Here is a 19,246-nt window from a genome sequence, read left to right on the forward strand (position 1 = left end):
AACTGTTGGAGCCTGGGGCACACACCCCACATTCGGGAAGGTGCCCATCATTATAGGCCCCCCACTTCCCGGGTATGCTGTGGTGGGAATCATCGTGCTAACAGGGCCATTACTGATTGCCTGCCCATGTGAATTAGTCAACAGCATTCCTGGTAATTGCGCTACCCCTACCGATTGCACCCAAACTTGTGACACTCCGCTACCCTGTTGCGCAACCACTGGCGGTAAAGTAACCTGAGAGCAGGGCGCCTCCGCAGTAGCGACTGGCGCCCCTCCTGTTTGCGCAGCATTAGAAATATCATGGTTGGCCTCAAGAGCGCCATTGTCCTTATTCGTGCTCGGGCTCAAGTCTATTGTCTCTAACACCTCCTTCTCACCTGGTGATGCCGGTTTGGGCTCAGCTGCCCTGGGCCGCTTCTCTTTCAACGCCTCTTTAAATCTTTCCGGCGTACGCCGCGTTCGCTTGCCTCTCCCTCTTTCCTCTTGTGCGTTTGCGTCCACTCTAGCTCCTTCTCTCATTGTCTTCAATGCCCAATCCACGCCTTTTTCTTTCATAAACTCCAGCTGCTCTGTAAGCGCGAGGTAGTCATCGCTTTTGGCTGGGGCCTCTTTGCCCTTCGTTGGCCGCTTTGGCGGCATTCTGCACTTGAAAGAAAATGTGTTAGTACCACTTAATTGACATACGTGCATCCGGATTAGCGGCCAAACTGAGAAACCCTATACACATCTCTCCTTTCAAGGACTTTAGCCCCAAAGCGTTGGCCCTCGCGCTATCGCTGGCAGTTTGCCCATGACGACCAATAATGTTCTTAAATTACTTATGTATTACTAATATTATGTATGACTTTGTGATCAAATTGTCAGCCTGTAGCGCAATCCCCCCTCAGGCTTGTCTGCCGTATTTACGACCAAGCACCCCTGTTTCCCTATGGATTTGTCATCTCTAGTGCGCTCTTGTCAGCGTCTATAAAAGAAAGGCTTTATTTTCTGTACTCCAGAATGCAATAAATACAAACATGTTTAACAGACCTAATTCTTGACTCAAAATGTTTTGATATTCATTACATGCTTTGGATGTCATACAAAGCTACTAGCTTTGAACTGTGCCAACATGTGGCTAAAAGCCAAATGATATGCTTTTTATAATATAAATAACAAATCCCTTCTCTGCCAGGAAGATGTATCGTAAATCAGCACCCTTCGCGTGCATCTTGAATCAATTAAAGTGTATTATATGCATTAGCCAGGCTCCTAATGCATCTTACTTCAATTACAGTGTATTAAATGCATTCACTATGCTCCTAATGGTATTAGTATGAAGCTCATGTGAGCGCTGAGCTTATTAATAATGGGCCCGTCTCTTCCCGTTGGGACACCTATATTCTGCCAAGTTTGCCGGTCTCTTTTTATAAAATCAAACAATATCCCTTTAAAACTCGGGGGGGGGGGGGGGGGGGACTGGAGCGTCTTGCCCGATAGCGCATACCGCCCTAATCCCGCTGCATGCCCTGACCCTCTCACTCATGGTGAGCACTACGCTATTTTAACAAAGGGGGGAAGGCGGGGGGCTGCTCAGCAGCCGATCGTGCGACTGCTCGCCATTCTGTAAAACGTTCCGCTCTCATTTTTCCGACAGCCCTGCCCCCTTGCCCTCGCTGTAAGCGCTAACTTTTGTTCCAATAAGGAAGGGGGCGCGTCTCTTCGTATCGCGCAGGATCCACATGCATACACCAGACCCCCTCCTTATTACGGATCGGATCACCAGCCCACGGGCTCTCTACCAGCATGTCCCCTCGCAACAGCATACATTCGCTTCATAGAGGACCATCAATACGGCGGCTCGCACACGCGACAGGCATTCCCTGCCCCCCACGCTCACACTATCAACTCACGCGCCTAAACATTCACGCCGCAATAACTCTCCACAGCAATACACCAACAGACACACTGCGAGGCACACTCACCTGCACCAAAGAGTCGGATTGACCCTCGCGAACCAGCTATCCACGCGACGGTCCCTGACTTCCTTCTGCGACGTCCGACTCCTGGGCGGTCAGCAGACAAAGAAGGGGTCGCAAAGATGGTCGCTGGCTTTTAAGCCTCGCGCCCTCCCAACTGCATCCGGGGCACTTACCACGTATTTGCGGGTAGTCCCATTACTTTCACTCCCGGGTCGAGTGACCCGGAAGTGATTCCCTAATTAGGCGGCCCTTTGGCTGCCACTAACGGCGCCACGCCCTTAAGGGGGGGGGGCGCCCTGCATTCGTTTGGGTAAAAGCTCCAGCGAGCGTGGGAAAAATGAAATATCTGGTTACTTTTTCATAGTCTGATCTGCAGTTTAATAGAGTAGCTAGTTAAATTAGGAAAAAAAACAACTGCTCCTATAACAAATCGACTGCTGAGAGATTGGGAAGGGGCTCTTACTTTGTGACCCGGAGTTGAAATTCGCTTCCTGTTGCCCTTCTTTTCCAGAAGTTGTTTGATTGTACCTTTGTATAGTTGGTATCCCAGTGCTGCATACCAGTGGCGTAACGAAACTTGAGGGGGCCCCCCTGCAAAGCACATGGAGGGGGCCCCCCAGCAGCCCGGCGCGCCACCTACCACTTTGCCCCACCGGCGTAAATAAGCATTCACCTAAAGCTGCATTTTCAGCACTGTGCATACTTCGAACAGCAAATATAAATAGAAAGCACTTTTATTGTGTTCTAGGGCTGCCTGAATGATGAGATCCATGACTGATAATTAAAGAGAACAAAGACAGAAAAATCACATTACAAATGAATACATACTCTTTTATTTATAACCCTATTTAGTGCCAAGACAAAGGTCTTCCCAGGTTCTTTAAACACATGGCTGGCATTTTCCTTTTGTCAACCCTACTTTATATCACTTTTCATGAAATGCAGTCTCACACTACAGCAGTAAATGTAAATTTCAAATGCAAGGAATAGGCAGAGTGGGGGCCCAGGGGGTACTGGAACCAGAAAAAAACTAAGCCTTGTCACCAGTTTACAAAGGTATGTTGACTGTGCACCTCAGATAGAGCGTACAGCTGACTGTTGTGGTGCACTGTAGCACCCAACAACACTTTTTGATAACACACGCAGACATGTAATAGCGCACACTGGGTAGAGCTTATATAGCACATAGCGCAGAAATCCCAATAGCTGGATGGCATACAGCTCCCAAGAGCATTGTAAGTAGTTTAAAACATATGCAAGCATCAAACAGAACGCACTGGACAGACCTTGCATACACTCCACATAGCGCAGATATGCTATACAGCTGGCTGCAATGTGGCCTCGAAGAGCACTTTTCAATAGCATGGAACACACAAAACCGTCCAACACAACACATTAAATAGAACACTTTGCTTACATCTAACTAAGCACAGACATGGTATTTGGGCTGTGGGCCATATTTTCCAAAGAATGCAGTATATAACATAAATAACGTAACATAACATGTAATTGCTGCACCTATAGTAGTGTAGCTCTAGCTATAACTTGGTCATCAGAATGTGCTACAACAAAGACGATGATGGTGGGCTGGTAAACAGGTGAGAGGGCCAACACATGTTCACTATTGAGAGGCTCAGAAGCGCACAATTAAAATTATGAGGCAGTCCACCCAGCCCAAGGACTAATATGAGGTGACTGGTGCACCCATGCTGCAGCTGCACACTACACCTACTGCACTGATGGCCCGAACTCTACGCCACTCCACGCCAATGCACTCTACTCCACTGCAGGCTACTCCGCACCACTCTAATCTGAGTCTACACCACTGCACCAATGCACTCTGCGTCAATGCAGTCTATACCACTTTACTCAAAACCAATCCACTCTGCACCACTGTACTTAATGCCATTTCAATCTAGACCACTTTACTCCACTCTGCAACACTCCACTCTTCGACGCTCTTCTCCACTCTATGACACTACCTGCCCCATTACACTCTATGCCATTACACTCTACGCACTGCAGTCTACTCTGCACCACTCCACTCTACTCTACGTTACTTCACTGTATGCAAATTACTCAAAACCAAAGCACTCTAATGCAACTGCACTCTATGCCTGTCTACTCTTCACCACTGTACTTTATGCCACTTCATTCTAGGCCACTCTAATCCACTCTACAACACTCCACTCTATGATGCTCTAATCCACTCTATGCCACTCTGCAACACTACTCCACTCTATGCTACTCCCTCTACGCCACTTCATGCTATTTTACTCCACCATATTCTACACTACACTCCAGTCTACTCCACTACTCTACTCTACGCCACTACACTCCATGCCACTCTACTCTACGACACTACTGCACTCTATGCCATTTCATTCTACTACACTACTCCACTCTAAATCACTCTACTTTACAACAATATACTCCATTCTACACCACTCTATAACACTGTACTCCACTCTACGCAACACTCTCTGCCACTCCACTCTGCTCTACACCACTCCACTATACTCAATACCACTCCACTCTATAACACTCTGCTTCACTCTACAATACTCAACTATATGGCACTCTAATACACTCTACACCCTTCCAATCTACGACACTCTACCATCTCCATAACAATCCACAACACTATGCCAGTCCACCCTATACAAATCCATGACAGTCCACTCAACTCTACTCTACACCACTCCATGACTCTACGCCACTTCATAAGAGCCAACTCTACTCCTCAACACTGCTTTACGACACTCCGGCAGAAAAGCAACTTGCGTCTTGTTTGTCTAAATGCCCTTCCCATGCTGTGTAGCAAATGGGGAAGGGTCAAACGTGAACATTAATGCTACCCAGATAATCTAATTAATTGAATCACTGGCATAGTGATTTCTCATCAGCCAGAGCTGTCACCCCATTACCATTGGTGTACTAAAAAGGTATGATATGTGTTTCTAAATTATTCCTAATAAATATAAGCAACTGATAATGAGCCCATTAAATGTCCATTCTCCTGTGAAAAACAAAATATCGAATCCAATGCTTCATTTGAGCCTGTGATTTTCGGTGCTCAGCACCAGAACTACATTGTCAGCACCTCCACATATGACTGTCCGCCCCATGGTAGAGCAGGTGGCTGAAATAGGGATGACCAAAACAACAGCAGGCCATTAATTCAATGTACGTTAACAATGATTAATAACTCCCACGCAAGCCATTCTTCAAGCTTTGAGGGCCGGGAATAGTAATTAATTGTAATACCTGCAGAAGTGTGAGGGTCAGTAGTTGTCTTGGTACTGTCATTGGCAGCAACAATGGATAGTTTAAATTGCAGTAGCCTTCTGGCATGGCCCCGGCACCTAAATGTTCACAAATTAAGCACTGAATGTGTGACCTTAACTATACTGGGCCAGATGAGACCAGGCAGTACAGGAAGGCATATGCCTGAAAACACACACAGGCTGTACCTACATTTTGGGGAAAAAGGCCACCTTGCACATTATAACTTCTTCATGATACTAAATAGTACCTGTAAACAAGTTTGTATTGCTTTATTCGTAGAATGACTTCCTGCTGTTCGTGTCCTCTAATTACTAATCAGGGATAATTGACGCAGATGTAGAAGCCCTGTAAAAATGCTTTTCATTTGCATTCATGCATTCCCATGCAACATCAGTATCACTTGAAACTCGCAACCCCATCATCAAAAATAAGAATATGAAATGTATTTACGGCAGAGTTGCATAAGTACTAGACACAAATATGAAAACAAGATTCCCCGTTTTGGAGGGACAGTCCAATAATGAAATTAAAGTTGAAGTTCCAGCCCCTGGAAAGACTTGACTCCTAACAGGCTGTTTCTTCATCAGAAAAGAAACTGGAGACACCTTGTAGTGAAGGAGTTATGACCAAATCACAAATTTCTCAAAAGCAGAAAACAGGGAATTGCATGAAAATGTTATTTGATTTTGTTAACTGGGATTAGTAATAGACAAGTCCTTTTGCTTATAGCTTTTTAAAGCTCTAGGGTGTGTGATTCTGTCTTCCATAGCCTAATATTGGCATCATGCGCATTATAATAACTTAGAAGTCAGTTTGCCTTTTCTCAAGGAACAACTAGCCAGATGAAGGCCTAGAGTGACCTGAAACAGAGACCTTCATAGGGTCTAAATCACCCAGAGCTGAGGTGAGCCAAGAATAAAATACTTCACAGTCCGATTCAGAAAAGTAATTCATCATAAACTTTGTAAAAAAGGCTAAACTCATTGACTTCATAGGGTAATTTCCTTATGTAGGGTAGAAACAGGACGAAGGTTGCCTGTGCTAAATTTGGAGGTAGTTTAAAGAAACAGTATTGCCGTATGATCTGACCAGGTGAGCAGCAGTTATAGAAAAACATAAATTAATTAATAAGTTGAGACAATGGCCAGCACTATGCGTGGGGGCTCGCCACAGTTTGTGCAAGCCCAAGAGTAGCACAGGCTTCAGGCAGATTTCGGTAGCTCGTAGCTGGATGGCTAGACGTGTCTCTCCATAAGTTAAAGTCGTCATGGTTCAAAATCAATAAAAAGAAAAATAGAAAAAAAATAAGTCCTCTCGCTTGTCACGAAAAAAAGCAAATTGAAGTTAGAGTTAGGACTAGTACAATTAAATGAAATGCCTCTGTCGTCACCTTTAGTTTCTCTGAAAAAAAAATATTTTTTAAAATAGCTCTGCCTGCAAATTTTACAACTTCGGGTGGTAACTTTGAGCAGTATCAATGGGTTGCCCTGGGAAATAGCTGAACGGAGCACCTGCAGCTTATAATTGTAATTCATTCAACCGGCTATATATTTGAGTTGGTGCTTTATTTTCAGATAGTACAACTTGCAAACAGTAAGGTTGGCCTCCTGTTTCTGAACTGTGCTGTCCGAAAACAAAGTACTAACTCAGCCAAATATCGGGTTAAAAGAATCCACTTTACCTCTGCAATTGAGGCGCATAAAACAGGCGCGCATCCGTTACCTGCACCAGTAAATCCCATCTTAAAGTGACCGCTGTATGGTAGACGAAAGCCACACGCACTTGGACAAGTGTTTACCTCAGAAACAGGGGAGAGTCTGTGGCGAGTAGTGCGTGGATCAAAGGGCTTCCAATGTAGGCCCCTAATTGCTAGTCAAGTGTCTGGTTTGCACAGTGTTGGGCAGGGGCGACTCTGCTGAACTTAGTGACAGGAGCAAATTATTTAATAGCATAAGCAGCAATTAAAGTCACTGGCACTTACTTTTTTGCAGCGAGCGGAGCAGGGCAATTCGGTAACGTTGATGCCAAGCCGCAACATTACGACTGGACTTGGACTAAAACCCACTGCCACCACCCTGCGGCCAGCAGATGGTAATGGAAACTCTGAGGCCGGGCAATCATGGTTCTGGGCGGCTGGTCATGTGTTCTAAGCTCTGGGCTGCAGCTGCACCGTGCGATTACCAGTGCCAGTAGCTAAAACTTATTTACTGTAGCTGCCGCAGTGCGCACGCTCAGACAACTGTATTTCAAGCTCATTCATTGGCCGGGCAGTCAATGACTCCTGATGACGTCATTTGAAATGCTGCGCGTGAACGGTGAAGTCAGAGTGGGTGAAAATCAATAATGTTTAAATTAGTAGCACCTACTGTGCGAGAAACCGGACTGCCCAGACCCAAAGCCTGCCCGGAACAGGAACCTGCCTGTCGCTCTCTCGGGGCCCCGCACACGGTGCACATGCACAGCACCATTTCAGACTCGGGACGGCCCGCCCGCCAGCCGGGGCCTGGCCAGCCAGGCCTGCATTTGAAGACTCTGCTCCATTCCCCAGTCCCACTGCACTGTCCCGGCCGGGGCCGCCGCACCATTTTCAAACACTCTCAGGGGCCCGCCGGGGACCCCCCCACCCCCTATTTCAAAAGTGGCACTGTGTCGCAGGGGCCACCGGCCGGCCCGGGGCCCGCGCTGCGCAACATTTTAGCATTTAAGAGCCACACACACTTAAGGGCCAGATGTAGGTAATTCATATTTACCGAATCTTAAATACCGAATTTTACCGATTCGGTATTTAAGAGTCGGTAAATATGAAGGGGGGAGATGTAGGTATTACAGATTCTGTAAATACCGAATCGTTAAGATTCGGTATTTACAGAATCTGTAAATACCGAATCGGTATTGCCCATTGATTCCTATGGGCCTTAAAGCCCATAGGAATCAATGGGCAATACCGATTCTGTAATTACAGAATCGGTAAATACCGAATTTTGCAAGGGTGCAGGGGGTGTCACTTTGACACCCTCTGGCACTCCAAAAATAGGCATGTGCGCCATGTGGCATACAGACATGCCCTAAGGGCATGTCTGTCTGTCACATGGCTAGGTGTGCATGCACACATGTGCATGCACACCTGAATTCGGTATTTTAACACCCAATTGGATTGGGTGGTAAAATACCGAATTTGTAGGGACTTTGGGACTCAGAAGAGTCCCACCTACATCTGGGAATTACCGAATCGGTAAAAATACCGATTCGGTATTTTACAGATTCTGTAAATTTACCGATTCTGTAAATTTACAGAATCTGTAAAATCTGGCCCTCTACATCTCAAGATGCCAAATACCGGTCGGAAACGGCCGAATTCGGCCGTTTCCGACCGGTATTTGTCACCTACATCGGGCCCTTAGTGTATATTCTATGACGTGAGTGAGGAGGGGGGCCGGCCGGGGCCCCCAGGAGCGTGGGGGCCCCCCGCACTGCAGGGGTTGCGGGGGCCTGTGTTACGCCACTGCTGCATACGCACTGTGTTATTGTTGTTGTGTTGTTTCTATAGCGGACAACGGATCTCACCGAACCTTGGATGCCCCTTGGGGCTAATGCTGCGCGTTTGCCAAATGTTTATAAAAATATAAAAGCCGTTGGTGAGGAGTGCGCGCAGTGATGTGTTATTGGACAGGTTTCTGGCAGTATAATTGTATTGGATCCCACTTAACTGCCCACTTTCCTTCTTCCCTCTACTTGCAGTCGGAAACAGCTCAGTGCCCTCGTGCTCAGACCCCGTGTGTCATGGGGCCTGTACTGATGGAGTCGGGTGTTACTGTGCAGATGCTTCTTCCTGCGTTTCACCTGCGTGTGATCCAGCAACAACCACGTGCTGCCCCGTGGGACTCTTCTGGCACTCGGACTCCTCCTGCTGCTCGGGTGAGTCTCGCTGTGTGACTGTGAAGCACATACATAAAATAACACGCATTTCAGAACCCGCAGACTTGGCTTTGTGTACTGTGATTTGTTGATGCGATACCAGTGACGTCTCACTTTAGGCCCATAAAAACATTACATTAATCCGCACGCTCATCGGGATCGTTAGTTCATATCCTGGTAAAAAATGCTAATAAAATGATACTTCAAAACACAAATTGTCCATTCAAATCTACTGACCTGTGCAAGGGACCCTCCACAAGAACACTGTGTCATTTTCACATAGTAATACATGTATTACACTTGCTGCCTCCAGTGACGTTTTAAGGAGCCCCACATTACATTCTCATATTGCTGATGTTTTGTTAAAGAGGTCTTCTGTGTTTTGTTTTTTACAAACCAAAAAATTGACTGTCAGTCTCAGCCTTTGTACAATTAACGGGTGCACTCAATCATTAGGTGAAACCCACCTGGTCACAAGCTGAAGCTCAAAACAAATCTAAACACCTGAAACACCAGAAAACCCAGTCACAGACCTTTCGTTGGACCCAAGGTGACAAGAGCAAAATATATGTTGAAACGCATTTTCTCTTACAATCTATAAGTTAAAATAGTATCAGATACACATTCTATTGGGTAGTGTGAGCAACCAAGTTCACCGCTCGCATCAGTTCCATCTATCCCTTCCTCAAAGAAAGCTCTCCTCCAAATGTATTTCAATAAAGCTCCTGATCATATGGCTCTGATTGTGTATAGCCTTGGTACCAACGTTGCCCTTATTACTGCACCACTGACCCTACGCCTCCTTGTCTATTGAGGTTCAAACTAGTGAATCCAGCCCTCGAATGACTGCATCCGTGACCTCATCATGTGTGAAAGCAAAGCCGGTCAGCTGGGACTAGGTTTAGGTTCTCAGATACCCTTCAGCCATGAAACATTTCGTTTTTTTTTTTTGCACAAGTCAGTGATTCCACCCACTATGTTGACCATGTGCATTTTGTTCACTAACTGCCCGCTGTAAATATTCAAGCAATATTGTTGAACCAGCAGCAGAGAGGCTGGATGAAATTTTCCCGACCAGAGCACTTCCATCTGCCAAAGTTAGAGCAGGTGAATTGCGACTCTCAGGTGAAATAACATGGCTCCTTAGGAATCGTGGACTAACCTCTAATTTCTATGAGTGTGCACTCTGGCTATCGAAAGGTGCACTCGTGAAATCAGACTGCCCTGATAAGTTGTCATTGAATGTGTACGGTGACTCCTGTGGCTAAGTTCAAACCGTTCTTCAGGATAGTAACACTAATAACAATCAATTGGTTAAAACTTGTGCGGTTGCACTGGAGACATGCTGCACAACTACCCACTGATTCTGCCCCTATGCTATTTTGCGCATCTGAATTGCCCTGCACGGGCACTAAGGGCGTAATAATAAGCTGAGACCACGAGGAGCCATGAAGCCATATGGTGTCTCATCCTAGCCTAAACTAGCCACGGATGGATCCAGTGCATTTTTCGTCTAGCGCATGAGTAGGGATATAAACTACAGAATCCATATATTAATTGATAATGTCAGGTTGAAGCATCACATAATGCAACTAGTGTGCTTGCTGACAGCCGTGGGAGATTACATTGTTTGCTCACAGTAGAGTGGAGCATTGAGATTCAACCTGCGTGTACTAACTAAGCATTAATTTCTGCTCCAAATGGGCTGCAATATTTTTCCATGGTTTCACAACAGGCAACTTTGCTTCACCAGTGTTGCCTTCTAAATAAGGGAATTCGACTGCATTTATCCTTCTTATTTTCTATGCAGATTTCCGGCCTTCCAACATTGTGGGCCTTGGAATCTGATTTTTCATTCTGAAAGTTATGCAGGTTTAATTCTTTAAGCTATGCATCAGTGCATCCATCAGTTTCTTAGCCAGTTTCCCAGGTATGATACAAGTTGCTGGGCCCATGTAACTACTTGTGAGCTCCGTACCTTTTGCCCAGGGCATTCTATTGCTTAGTGGTGTTGAACAATCTAAGTATTCACACTTTTATCAGTGTGATGGTTAGTACCAGTGGGGGTACCGTAACTGACTAATCTGTCAGTAGCAATTGGTGGTGCAAGCTATGGTGGCCTCCTGACGAGGGCCCTGGGACCTTTTCTCTTCACACCGCTGTCAGATGTCTAAGCTCTTTACACCACACAATCAATTATGCGTGTTTAAAGTAGTGGATAGGCAATATTCTCCAGTATTGTATCTTTTATAGATTCACATGCTTGAATCTTCCACTGCGTCATTGTGGGAGTCCCATAGTAATTTCCTAGCATTTAGCAACCTTTTAGCAGTGATTTAACACATCCAAAACTCCAGCTAATGAGAGCAGGGCCACCATACCTCAGATTTCTTACCACACGTCGTGTGTTAAAGAGTCTCCCTGAGCTCTGCTCGGTCACAGTGTTTCTACTGCTGCCCTTTTAAAGTTCCAGCTAGCAGTTAATTTCTTCACTTCATATATTCTTCTGAGGTACAGTCCAGGAGTACCCATTTTTTCTTCATTATGTCGGAGTCCAATAAAAGGGTTTTTTAGGCCCTGTAAGGCTTGTGGAAAGTCCAGACTATATTCTGAGGACCCACATAAGGAGTGTCTTTATTGCCTGTATCCACACCACTAGCCCCGAGAATACAAGCACTGTCGTACTTTCTCCACAAAAACTCAGTGAGGGTAGGCTGCTTCACTGGTTGCAAAGGAGGAAAGCAGCAAAAGGTTCTGACTCTGAGGAGAAGACCCATACCTCCTCCAGAAAAAGAAAGGAGGGTCTTCCTCTTCACTTAAAGACCCTAAAAAATCCAGGTCTCAGAGTAAAGAGAGGGTTGAGGAGAAAATGGGCTAAAAAAGAACAGCCCGGTTCTTTTTCTCACCAGAGGTCTGGTTCTGCTCCATGGTCAACGCCTCATACTCCTTCCAGGAAATCTTCAGCTGAGAAAACTTGCTCGTCGGTGGTACAGTTGATGAAGAAATCACTGTCTACAGCCCCAATCTCCACTGGATCTTGCGCTCCATCTACGGTTTCGTCAGCAACTGTGACTACGTCGACGGTCAAGAAACGGCAGCTTCGTCCACAACAGTAGTGGTGGTGTCACCGTCTTGGGCTGCAGTTAGACTGTATCTATCGACAAGGGCTTCCCCGTTGATGGTTCAGCAGGTTCGTTGACCATCAGCGACTCTTCAACCGCCACAGACGGTTATACCGTAGACGATCCCGCGGACATGGTCGTCGACCACTCCGTAGACGAGGGAAAAAGACCAAGGGCCCGATGTAGGAGCCCTAACACCAGCCGGAAACGGCCGATTTCGGCCGTTTCCGACGGGTATTAGGGTTTTCTAGGGCCAGATGTATGAGCCTTAATACCGGTCGGAAACGGCCAATTTCGGCCGTTTCCGACCGGTATTTGGCTTTGGAGATGTAGGGGGCATTTTATTTACAGAATCGGTATATTTACCGATTCGGTAAATATACAGTATCGGTAAAATACCGAATCGGTAAATTTACCGATTCTGTAAATCAAGATGTAGGTGGCACTGTAATCAGTGCCACAGGCCCTTACCGAATCGTTATTTACCATGGAATACTATTCCATAGTAAATAACGAATTCCAGTGTACATGCACATCTGTGCATGTACACCTGTGCCATGTGGCACACAGACATGCCCTAAGGGCATGTCTGTGTGTCACATGGCACACAAGCCAGAAACAGGAGTGCAACAGGGTGTCAAAGTGACACCCTGTCACCCTTGCAAAATCGGCAATTTTACCGATTCTGTAATTACAGAATCGGTATTTGCCATTGATTCCTATGGGCTTCAAGGCCCATAGGAATCAATGGCAAATACCGATTCTGTAATTACAGAATCGGTAATTACCGAATCTTACAGATTCGGTATTTTTCGAATATTTTACCTACATAGTAATTACCGAATAGTGAATACCGAATCTGTAAAATTCGGTATTTACCATTCGGTAAATTGCTATTACCTACATCTAGGCCCTAATGTAGGAGCATGCTTTACAGAATCTGTATTTTACCGAATCTGTATTTACAGATTCGGTAAAATTACCGAATCGGTAAATACAGACTCGGTAAAAATACCGATTCTGTAAAAGCACATGTAGGTACCACATCTTTGAGTGCCGCAGGCCTTTCAGATTCGGTATTTTACCACTCAATCCAATTGGGTGGTAAAATACCGAATCCAGGTGTGCATGCACATCTGTGCATGCACACTTGTGCAATGTGACACACAGACATGCCCTTAGGGCATGTCTGTGTGCCACATGGCACACAAGTCCGGAATTGGGGTGCCAGAGGGTGTCAAAGTGACACCCCCTGCACCCTTGCAAAAATCGGAATTTACCAAATCGGTAAATACCGATTCGGTATTCACCATTGATTCCTATGGGCTTCTAGGCTCATAGGAATCAATGGAGGATACCGATTCTGTATTTACCGAATCGGTAAATACCGAATCTTACAGATTCGGTATTTAACAATTCTGAAATACCTACATGTGCCCCCTTCTATTTTACCACCTCTTAAATACCGAATCGGTAAAATTCGGTATTTTAGAAGTGGTAAAATAGAATTACCTACATCTAGCCTCATGTGTTTCTACAGCCGATTCCTCCCCTTCTGCAGTATTTTTCAAAGATTTCTCCATTACCTCCTACTGGTCTCCTGGATTTCAAGGAATCTGAAGATGATGGTCCTTATATCCCTGCATACAGTGCCTCACATTCAGAGTTAAGTGTCACAGCTCTGAGGAAAAGTTATCAATGGATGATCCATCTACTTATTTGGAGAGGGATTTTTCTTTTTCCAATGCAGGGTGTCACATGTTCCATGTTTGGACGCATTTCAGGAGCACCGCCCTTATGATGAACAGGAAGAACAAGCTCAAGAACCCTCCATTATTATCCATGTTTCATTGGTCACTGACCTTAGGTTGATGCTAAATGATTATTACATAAGGATTCCTGAGGCAAACTCTGCTCTGCAGCCGCCTTCCGCTCAGGAGGCCCACAATGCCTTTTCCTGTGGCGCTGGCTGCGCCCCTCTTGCCAAAAAGCAAGACCGTTTGCCCACCTGTGGAAATTCCTGCACAAATTCACGATGATGATGAACAGCAACTAAAGGAAAGGGAATTGCTGTTGGGCCCGGATGTTCATGAAGAGTGGGACGACTGCTTGGCTCCTATTTCACCTTCACCTAGTCTGCCTCTAGCTAACTCTCCGCCTGTAGATATCAGCGGGTTTTAAGATTTGCTGGAATTTGCTTTTAGGCGCTTTAACCTCCTTATGCCAGCCAAGCAGACAGAGTGTTTTTTATACAATTTTATGTTTAAAGTATGTTTATTGTGCTGCACATACGGATCGAAAAATCATCATGTGTTATTCACTGGTTCGGCGTCAACATTCGGCCTACCCAGCACTGATACAGCTTTTAGTTACACAACAGAACAGTAACCATGAGGGATATACTTGCATAAGTGTGTGTATTTCAAGAACCATGGCCAGTCTTTCGAGTGCGAGGAGCAGAGGCTCCTGGAGACTACAAGCGGACAAGGAAAAATGCACAATTTCATTACAAGACAAGTGCTGTGCAGGCCAGGTCCCTATAAAGCTACATAATAGTGTCCCCCTAAATGAAGAACCCTCAAACCTTGTACCCCAAACCCCGCCTTCCCCCCGAACCACCCACCCACCACCCCAGTTCCAGGTCCAAATGTCATCCACGTAGTCATGATGGTCTAATTCGATGATTCCGTGACGTTACAGTGCGGTAGCCGAAGGAGGCGCAAATATCTGGGACAGGTCACCTCCCTGAATTCTGTGGCCAAGAGCGTTAAAAAGGGCCGCCATAGTTCCGGGTACTTATCTCCTTCTCCCCTAGCCACCAGAGACAGCTTTTCCATCCCCAAGACATTCCAAAGACGGTGCAACCAGCCCTGGAAGGTGGGGATGTGAGCAGTGCGTCAGTAAGTGAGAACATTCTGCAACGCAGAACCCAGGGCTATGGCTATCAGTCTGCCCCGATGGGAGTGCAGCGGGTAGGTGATGGGATTGGGTGAGCCCAGCAACACGTAGACGGGGAATCTGGGAAGTGTAGTGTCTAAGTGTAGATCCACCTCGTCTAGTACTTGTTTCCAGTAACCCTGTAAATGCGGACAGTCCCATAGTAAATGTACCAGTGTACTTCTCCCCCCACAGCCCCGCCAACATAATGCATCTCGTGTGTGATCTATCTCATTGAGCTTATCCGGGGTATAGTACCAATATGTGGCGACTTTAGTGAGGGTGTCTGTTAGCCCCATGTGGTGTGCGGAGTGGCGAGCTCTATAGCAGATGCCCTCCCATTCCCTGTTACCCAACGTGCGGCCCAGATCTCTTTCCCATCTTGCTCTTCCTGAGTTGTGGATATGAGTGTATCTGCCTAGCAACATGCGGTAAAGGTCTGATATTAAGTCCGGGTTGTTCAGCAAAGGTGTTAGCGGGGAAGGGAAGGACGTTAGCTCGTGTGCCACACTCACCTGGTCCCACACCTCCAGAGGAGTCTTTGTAATGAGCGAGGCGTAGAGATTGGGTGGTCGGTGTCGCCGCCGCAGGAAGGGAACCTCCTGCAAAGTGCGGCCTGCCACCGCCTGGTCCTGAAAGAGCCAGTGCTTCTCGAATTCCCATTTACTCCACTCCACCAATGTTCGCAACGGCGCTGCTTGGTAGTACAGTAACAGGTCAGGGAGGCCCAATCCCCCGTTCTCAGGAGGCAACATCGCCAGGCGAAGTTTCATCCGCGGACGACGCCCGTTCCAGATGAACTGCGCCAGTTCAGATTGGGTCTGGCGGATCCACCCCTCTGGGGGCCTCATAGGGATGGCTCGAAACACATAGAGGACCTGCGGTAGGATTGTCATTTTTATCGCTGCCACCCTGCCCAGCCATTACAACGGGAGGTGTCTCCATCTACCCAGCTCTGACCGGATCGTTTGCCGAAGTCTCGCGTAGTTAAGGCAAACTGTGCCCTGTAGGGTAGCCGCCAGTTGGATACCCAGATACGGGACGGCCTCAGACGCCCATGGGAAAGGAAAGAGCCCCTGTAGGTGCGCTCTCGTAGACGCCTCCAGGGAGAGGTCGAGTGCCGCCGACTTACTGAGATTAACTTTAAATCCCGCTACCTCCGCAAAGGTGTCCATAATGGCCCACAAGCTGGGAGCGACACTCGGGGGAGCACAATGATAACAGAACATCATCCGCACACAGGCTGATGGTATGTTCGAAGGCGCCCATTTTGATTCCGTGAACCTCTGGAGCGAGTCTTATTGCCTGAGCCAGGCGCTCCATGTAAAGGGCAAATAACAAGGGCGACAATGGACACCCCTGTCTAGTGCCCCGTTCTATGGAGAAGCAGGGCGAGGAGCACCCATTGACGCGGACCGTCGCTGAGGGTCGCGAGTAGCAATTCAAAACCCAAGTGCGGAAGCGGTTGGCCAATCCAGCCCTTACCAAGACCTGCTCCAGATACGGCCAATGGACACGGTCAAACGCCTTTTCCGCGTCAATTGCAAGCATCATGTATTCCCCTTCCGTGCGTGTAGCTTTTTCGATGAGGTGGAGCGCCCTCTTTGTGTTGTCTACAGTTTGCCGCTCCAAAATAAACCCGGCCTGATCCGGAACTATCAGTCTCGGCATCAGTGGGGCTAATCGTGCGGCCAGGATGCTCGTGTATAATTTCAAATCAATGTTGAGTAGCGAGATGGGTCGATAGGCTTCGCATCTCGAGTGATCCTTACCCGGTTTGGGAATTACGGAGATGGTGGCGTCCAGGAGGTCCTCCGATATCGCGCCCAGATCCGAAAAGGAGTTAAAGAGAGTGGTCAACAGCGGTACCACTTGTGCACAGAAGGTTTTTATAAAAGATGGCCGTGAAGCCATCAGGCCCCGGGGCTTTTCCCAGCTTGAGCCTGGAAATGGCCGAAATATCTTCCTCGGGTCTGGTGTGAGTACCGGGAGCGTGGTAGAATCAAGGAATGTTTCACCTGCTGCGCGATCTAGTGTCGATCCTGTATATAGGGAGGTATAGAAATCGCCAAAGGCGGCTGCGATCTCTCCGTCGTCTGTAGCAAGGTTCCCCCCGACGTTCTAATTTCTTTCACCATGTGATGTTGCCTTTTCTCTCTGAGCGCTCGTCCCAATAAGCGCCCACACCTGTCCCCCCCTGTGTAGTACATGTGACGCACTCACAGTGCCGCAAATTCCGCCCTGTCTTGGTCGAGCACGCTCAACTGTTTCCGTATTAATGTTAGTTGCCTCCATATCCTGGGTGCGCTTGTCCTCTGGTGCATGCCCTCCAACTCCCTAACCTTCTGCGTCAGCTCGTCCCTCTTCTCCGCTCTCGCCCTATTTTCAGCTGAGGACAAGGCTATGAATTCCCCTCTAAGTACTGCCTTTAAGGCTGCCTAGTGTGTCGTTGGGGAAGTGTCAGAGGTGGTGTTATGTAGAAAATACTCAGTGATCGTGTGTGCGATTTTCTCGGACACCTCCTTGCGTTGTAATAGTGTGTCTCTGAGTCGCCAGCATCGGGAGGGTCGCTGCACTGGAGGAAAAAGGAAAGTCGCCGAGATGGGAGCGTGATCAGAAAGAGTTGCCACCCCTATATCTACAGTGGACGTCAACGCTTGGAGGGAAGCAGAGGCCAAAAAAGAATCCAATCTGGCGTATGTGCGATGTGCGCTCGAGAAGTACGAATAAGCTCTAGTGCCCGGGTGGAAGCTGCGCCATAGGTCTACCAAACCCAGTTCTCCCAGCCTCCTCAAACCTCCCTCTGACAAGGTCCCCGCCTGGGTAGTGCGCTGCGCCGATCTATCCAATGTGGTGTCTAGCACATGGTTGAGGTCCCCCCCAGAAGGACATGCCTATCCTCGGATGCCGCCACTACGCTAAGCGCGTTCTGAAGGAATTTCTCCTGACCTTCATTGGGGGCATAGACTGAGCAAACTGTGAAGTCCGACCCCCCCAGAGAGAAATGGTACGATAGAAACCTCCCCTTTATCTCTGCACCCTTCCGTAGCACCCTCCCTCGAAACTTCTGTGCCACTAGGATCGCAACACCAGCTTTCTTGTTCGGGGCGGAAGGAAAAGAACTGCTGCGGGAAGTTCTGTGCCCTCATCCTGGAGCAGTCCTTCTGCAGTAAATGCGTCTCCTGTAGGAGGCAAATGTCGGCTTGCGCATGTTCAAGGCAGGATAATACTGCTCTCCTTTTGATAGGATTGTTAAGCCCTCTCACATTCAGGGAAAGGATGCACACCTCAGATGGGGCCATAGGTTGTTCTCATCCCCGCCTGCTCTGTGTTCTGGAGGCTAGCCCCAAAGTCTTTGCCGGCACCCCAATATAGTTCCCCCACTGTATGGAATCGTGGCCAGACTCGGCCCGCTACATGGTAGTGAAATCTCGTGCCAATGGTTCGTGGCGAACCCCCTAGGACCTGGAACCCTTCCCTCTCCCTCCCACAAAAAAGAAAACCCCAGACTCTACCCCTCGTCCAGCCCCAACAACACCCCCACCCTCCGCCTCCCAACCCCTGCCAACACCCCAGAACTAGGAACTGAAAAAGATAGAGACAAAAAAGTACACCATTGTCCATCATCTATCACACTGCGTCCCGAGGGAAAGAAGGTCCAGTCTCTCATCCGTCCCTCCCCCCGTCCGCCCCCACAAGAGTATCTGAGACCCCAAGAATTGCTAACGTGGGGTGCATCAACCGCCCGGCTGTTGTGATAAGTCTGCAGACACTGCCTCCACTGCCGCCCTGCGACCATTCTCGATCTCCGTCTTTGGGGGTCGCTTGACGCATCGCCGGCTCCGCTGTTGGCGCCATTGTGATGATGATTCTCCCGCTCCTACCTGACGAGCCGGCTGCTCATCCTCCTCCATCGGCATATCTATACCCAGCACCTGACATGCGTCTTTGAGGGAGCGAAGCTGGTAAAGCTTGTTGTCCAACTTAAACATAATCCTGAATGGGTGTCCCCAGCTGTACGGT

At 47.7% G+C, this 19,246-nt stretch overlaps 1 protein-coding gene across 1 annotated transcript in view; it reads left to right on the forward strand.

Moving 5' to 3' along the window:
- LOC147733121 (uromodulin-like) overlaps positions 1-19,246 on the forward strand; it is an 847,256-nt gene that overhangs the window by 20,316 nt on the left and 807,694 nt on the right. Inside the window, exon 2 of the mRNA XM_086955851.1 lies at positions 8,988-9,164. Coding sequence (XP_086811977.1) covers positions 8,988-9,164 — 177 coding nt within the window. The remainder of the gene's footprint in view (positions 1-8,987; positions 9,165-19,246) is intronic.

Source organism: Lissotriton vulgaris, chromosome 2_1 (genome assembly GCF_964263255.1).
Source record: "Lissotriton vulgaris chromosome 2_1, aLisVul1.2, whole genome shotgun sequence".
Lineage (NCBI taxonomy): Eukaryota > Metazoa > Chordata > Amphibia > Caudata > Salamandridae > Lissotriton > Lissotriton vulgaris.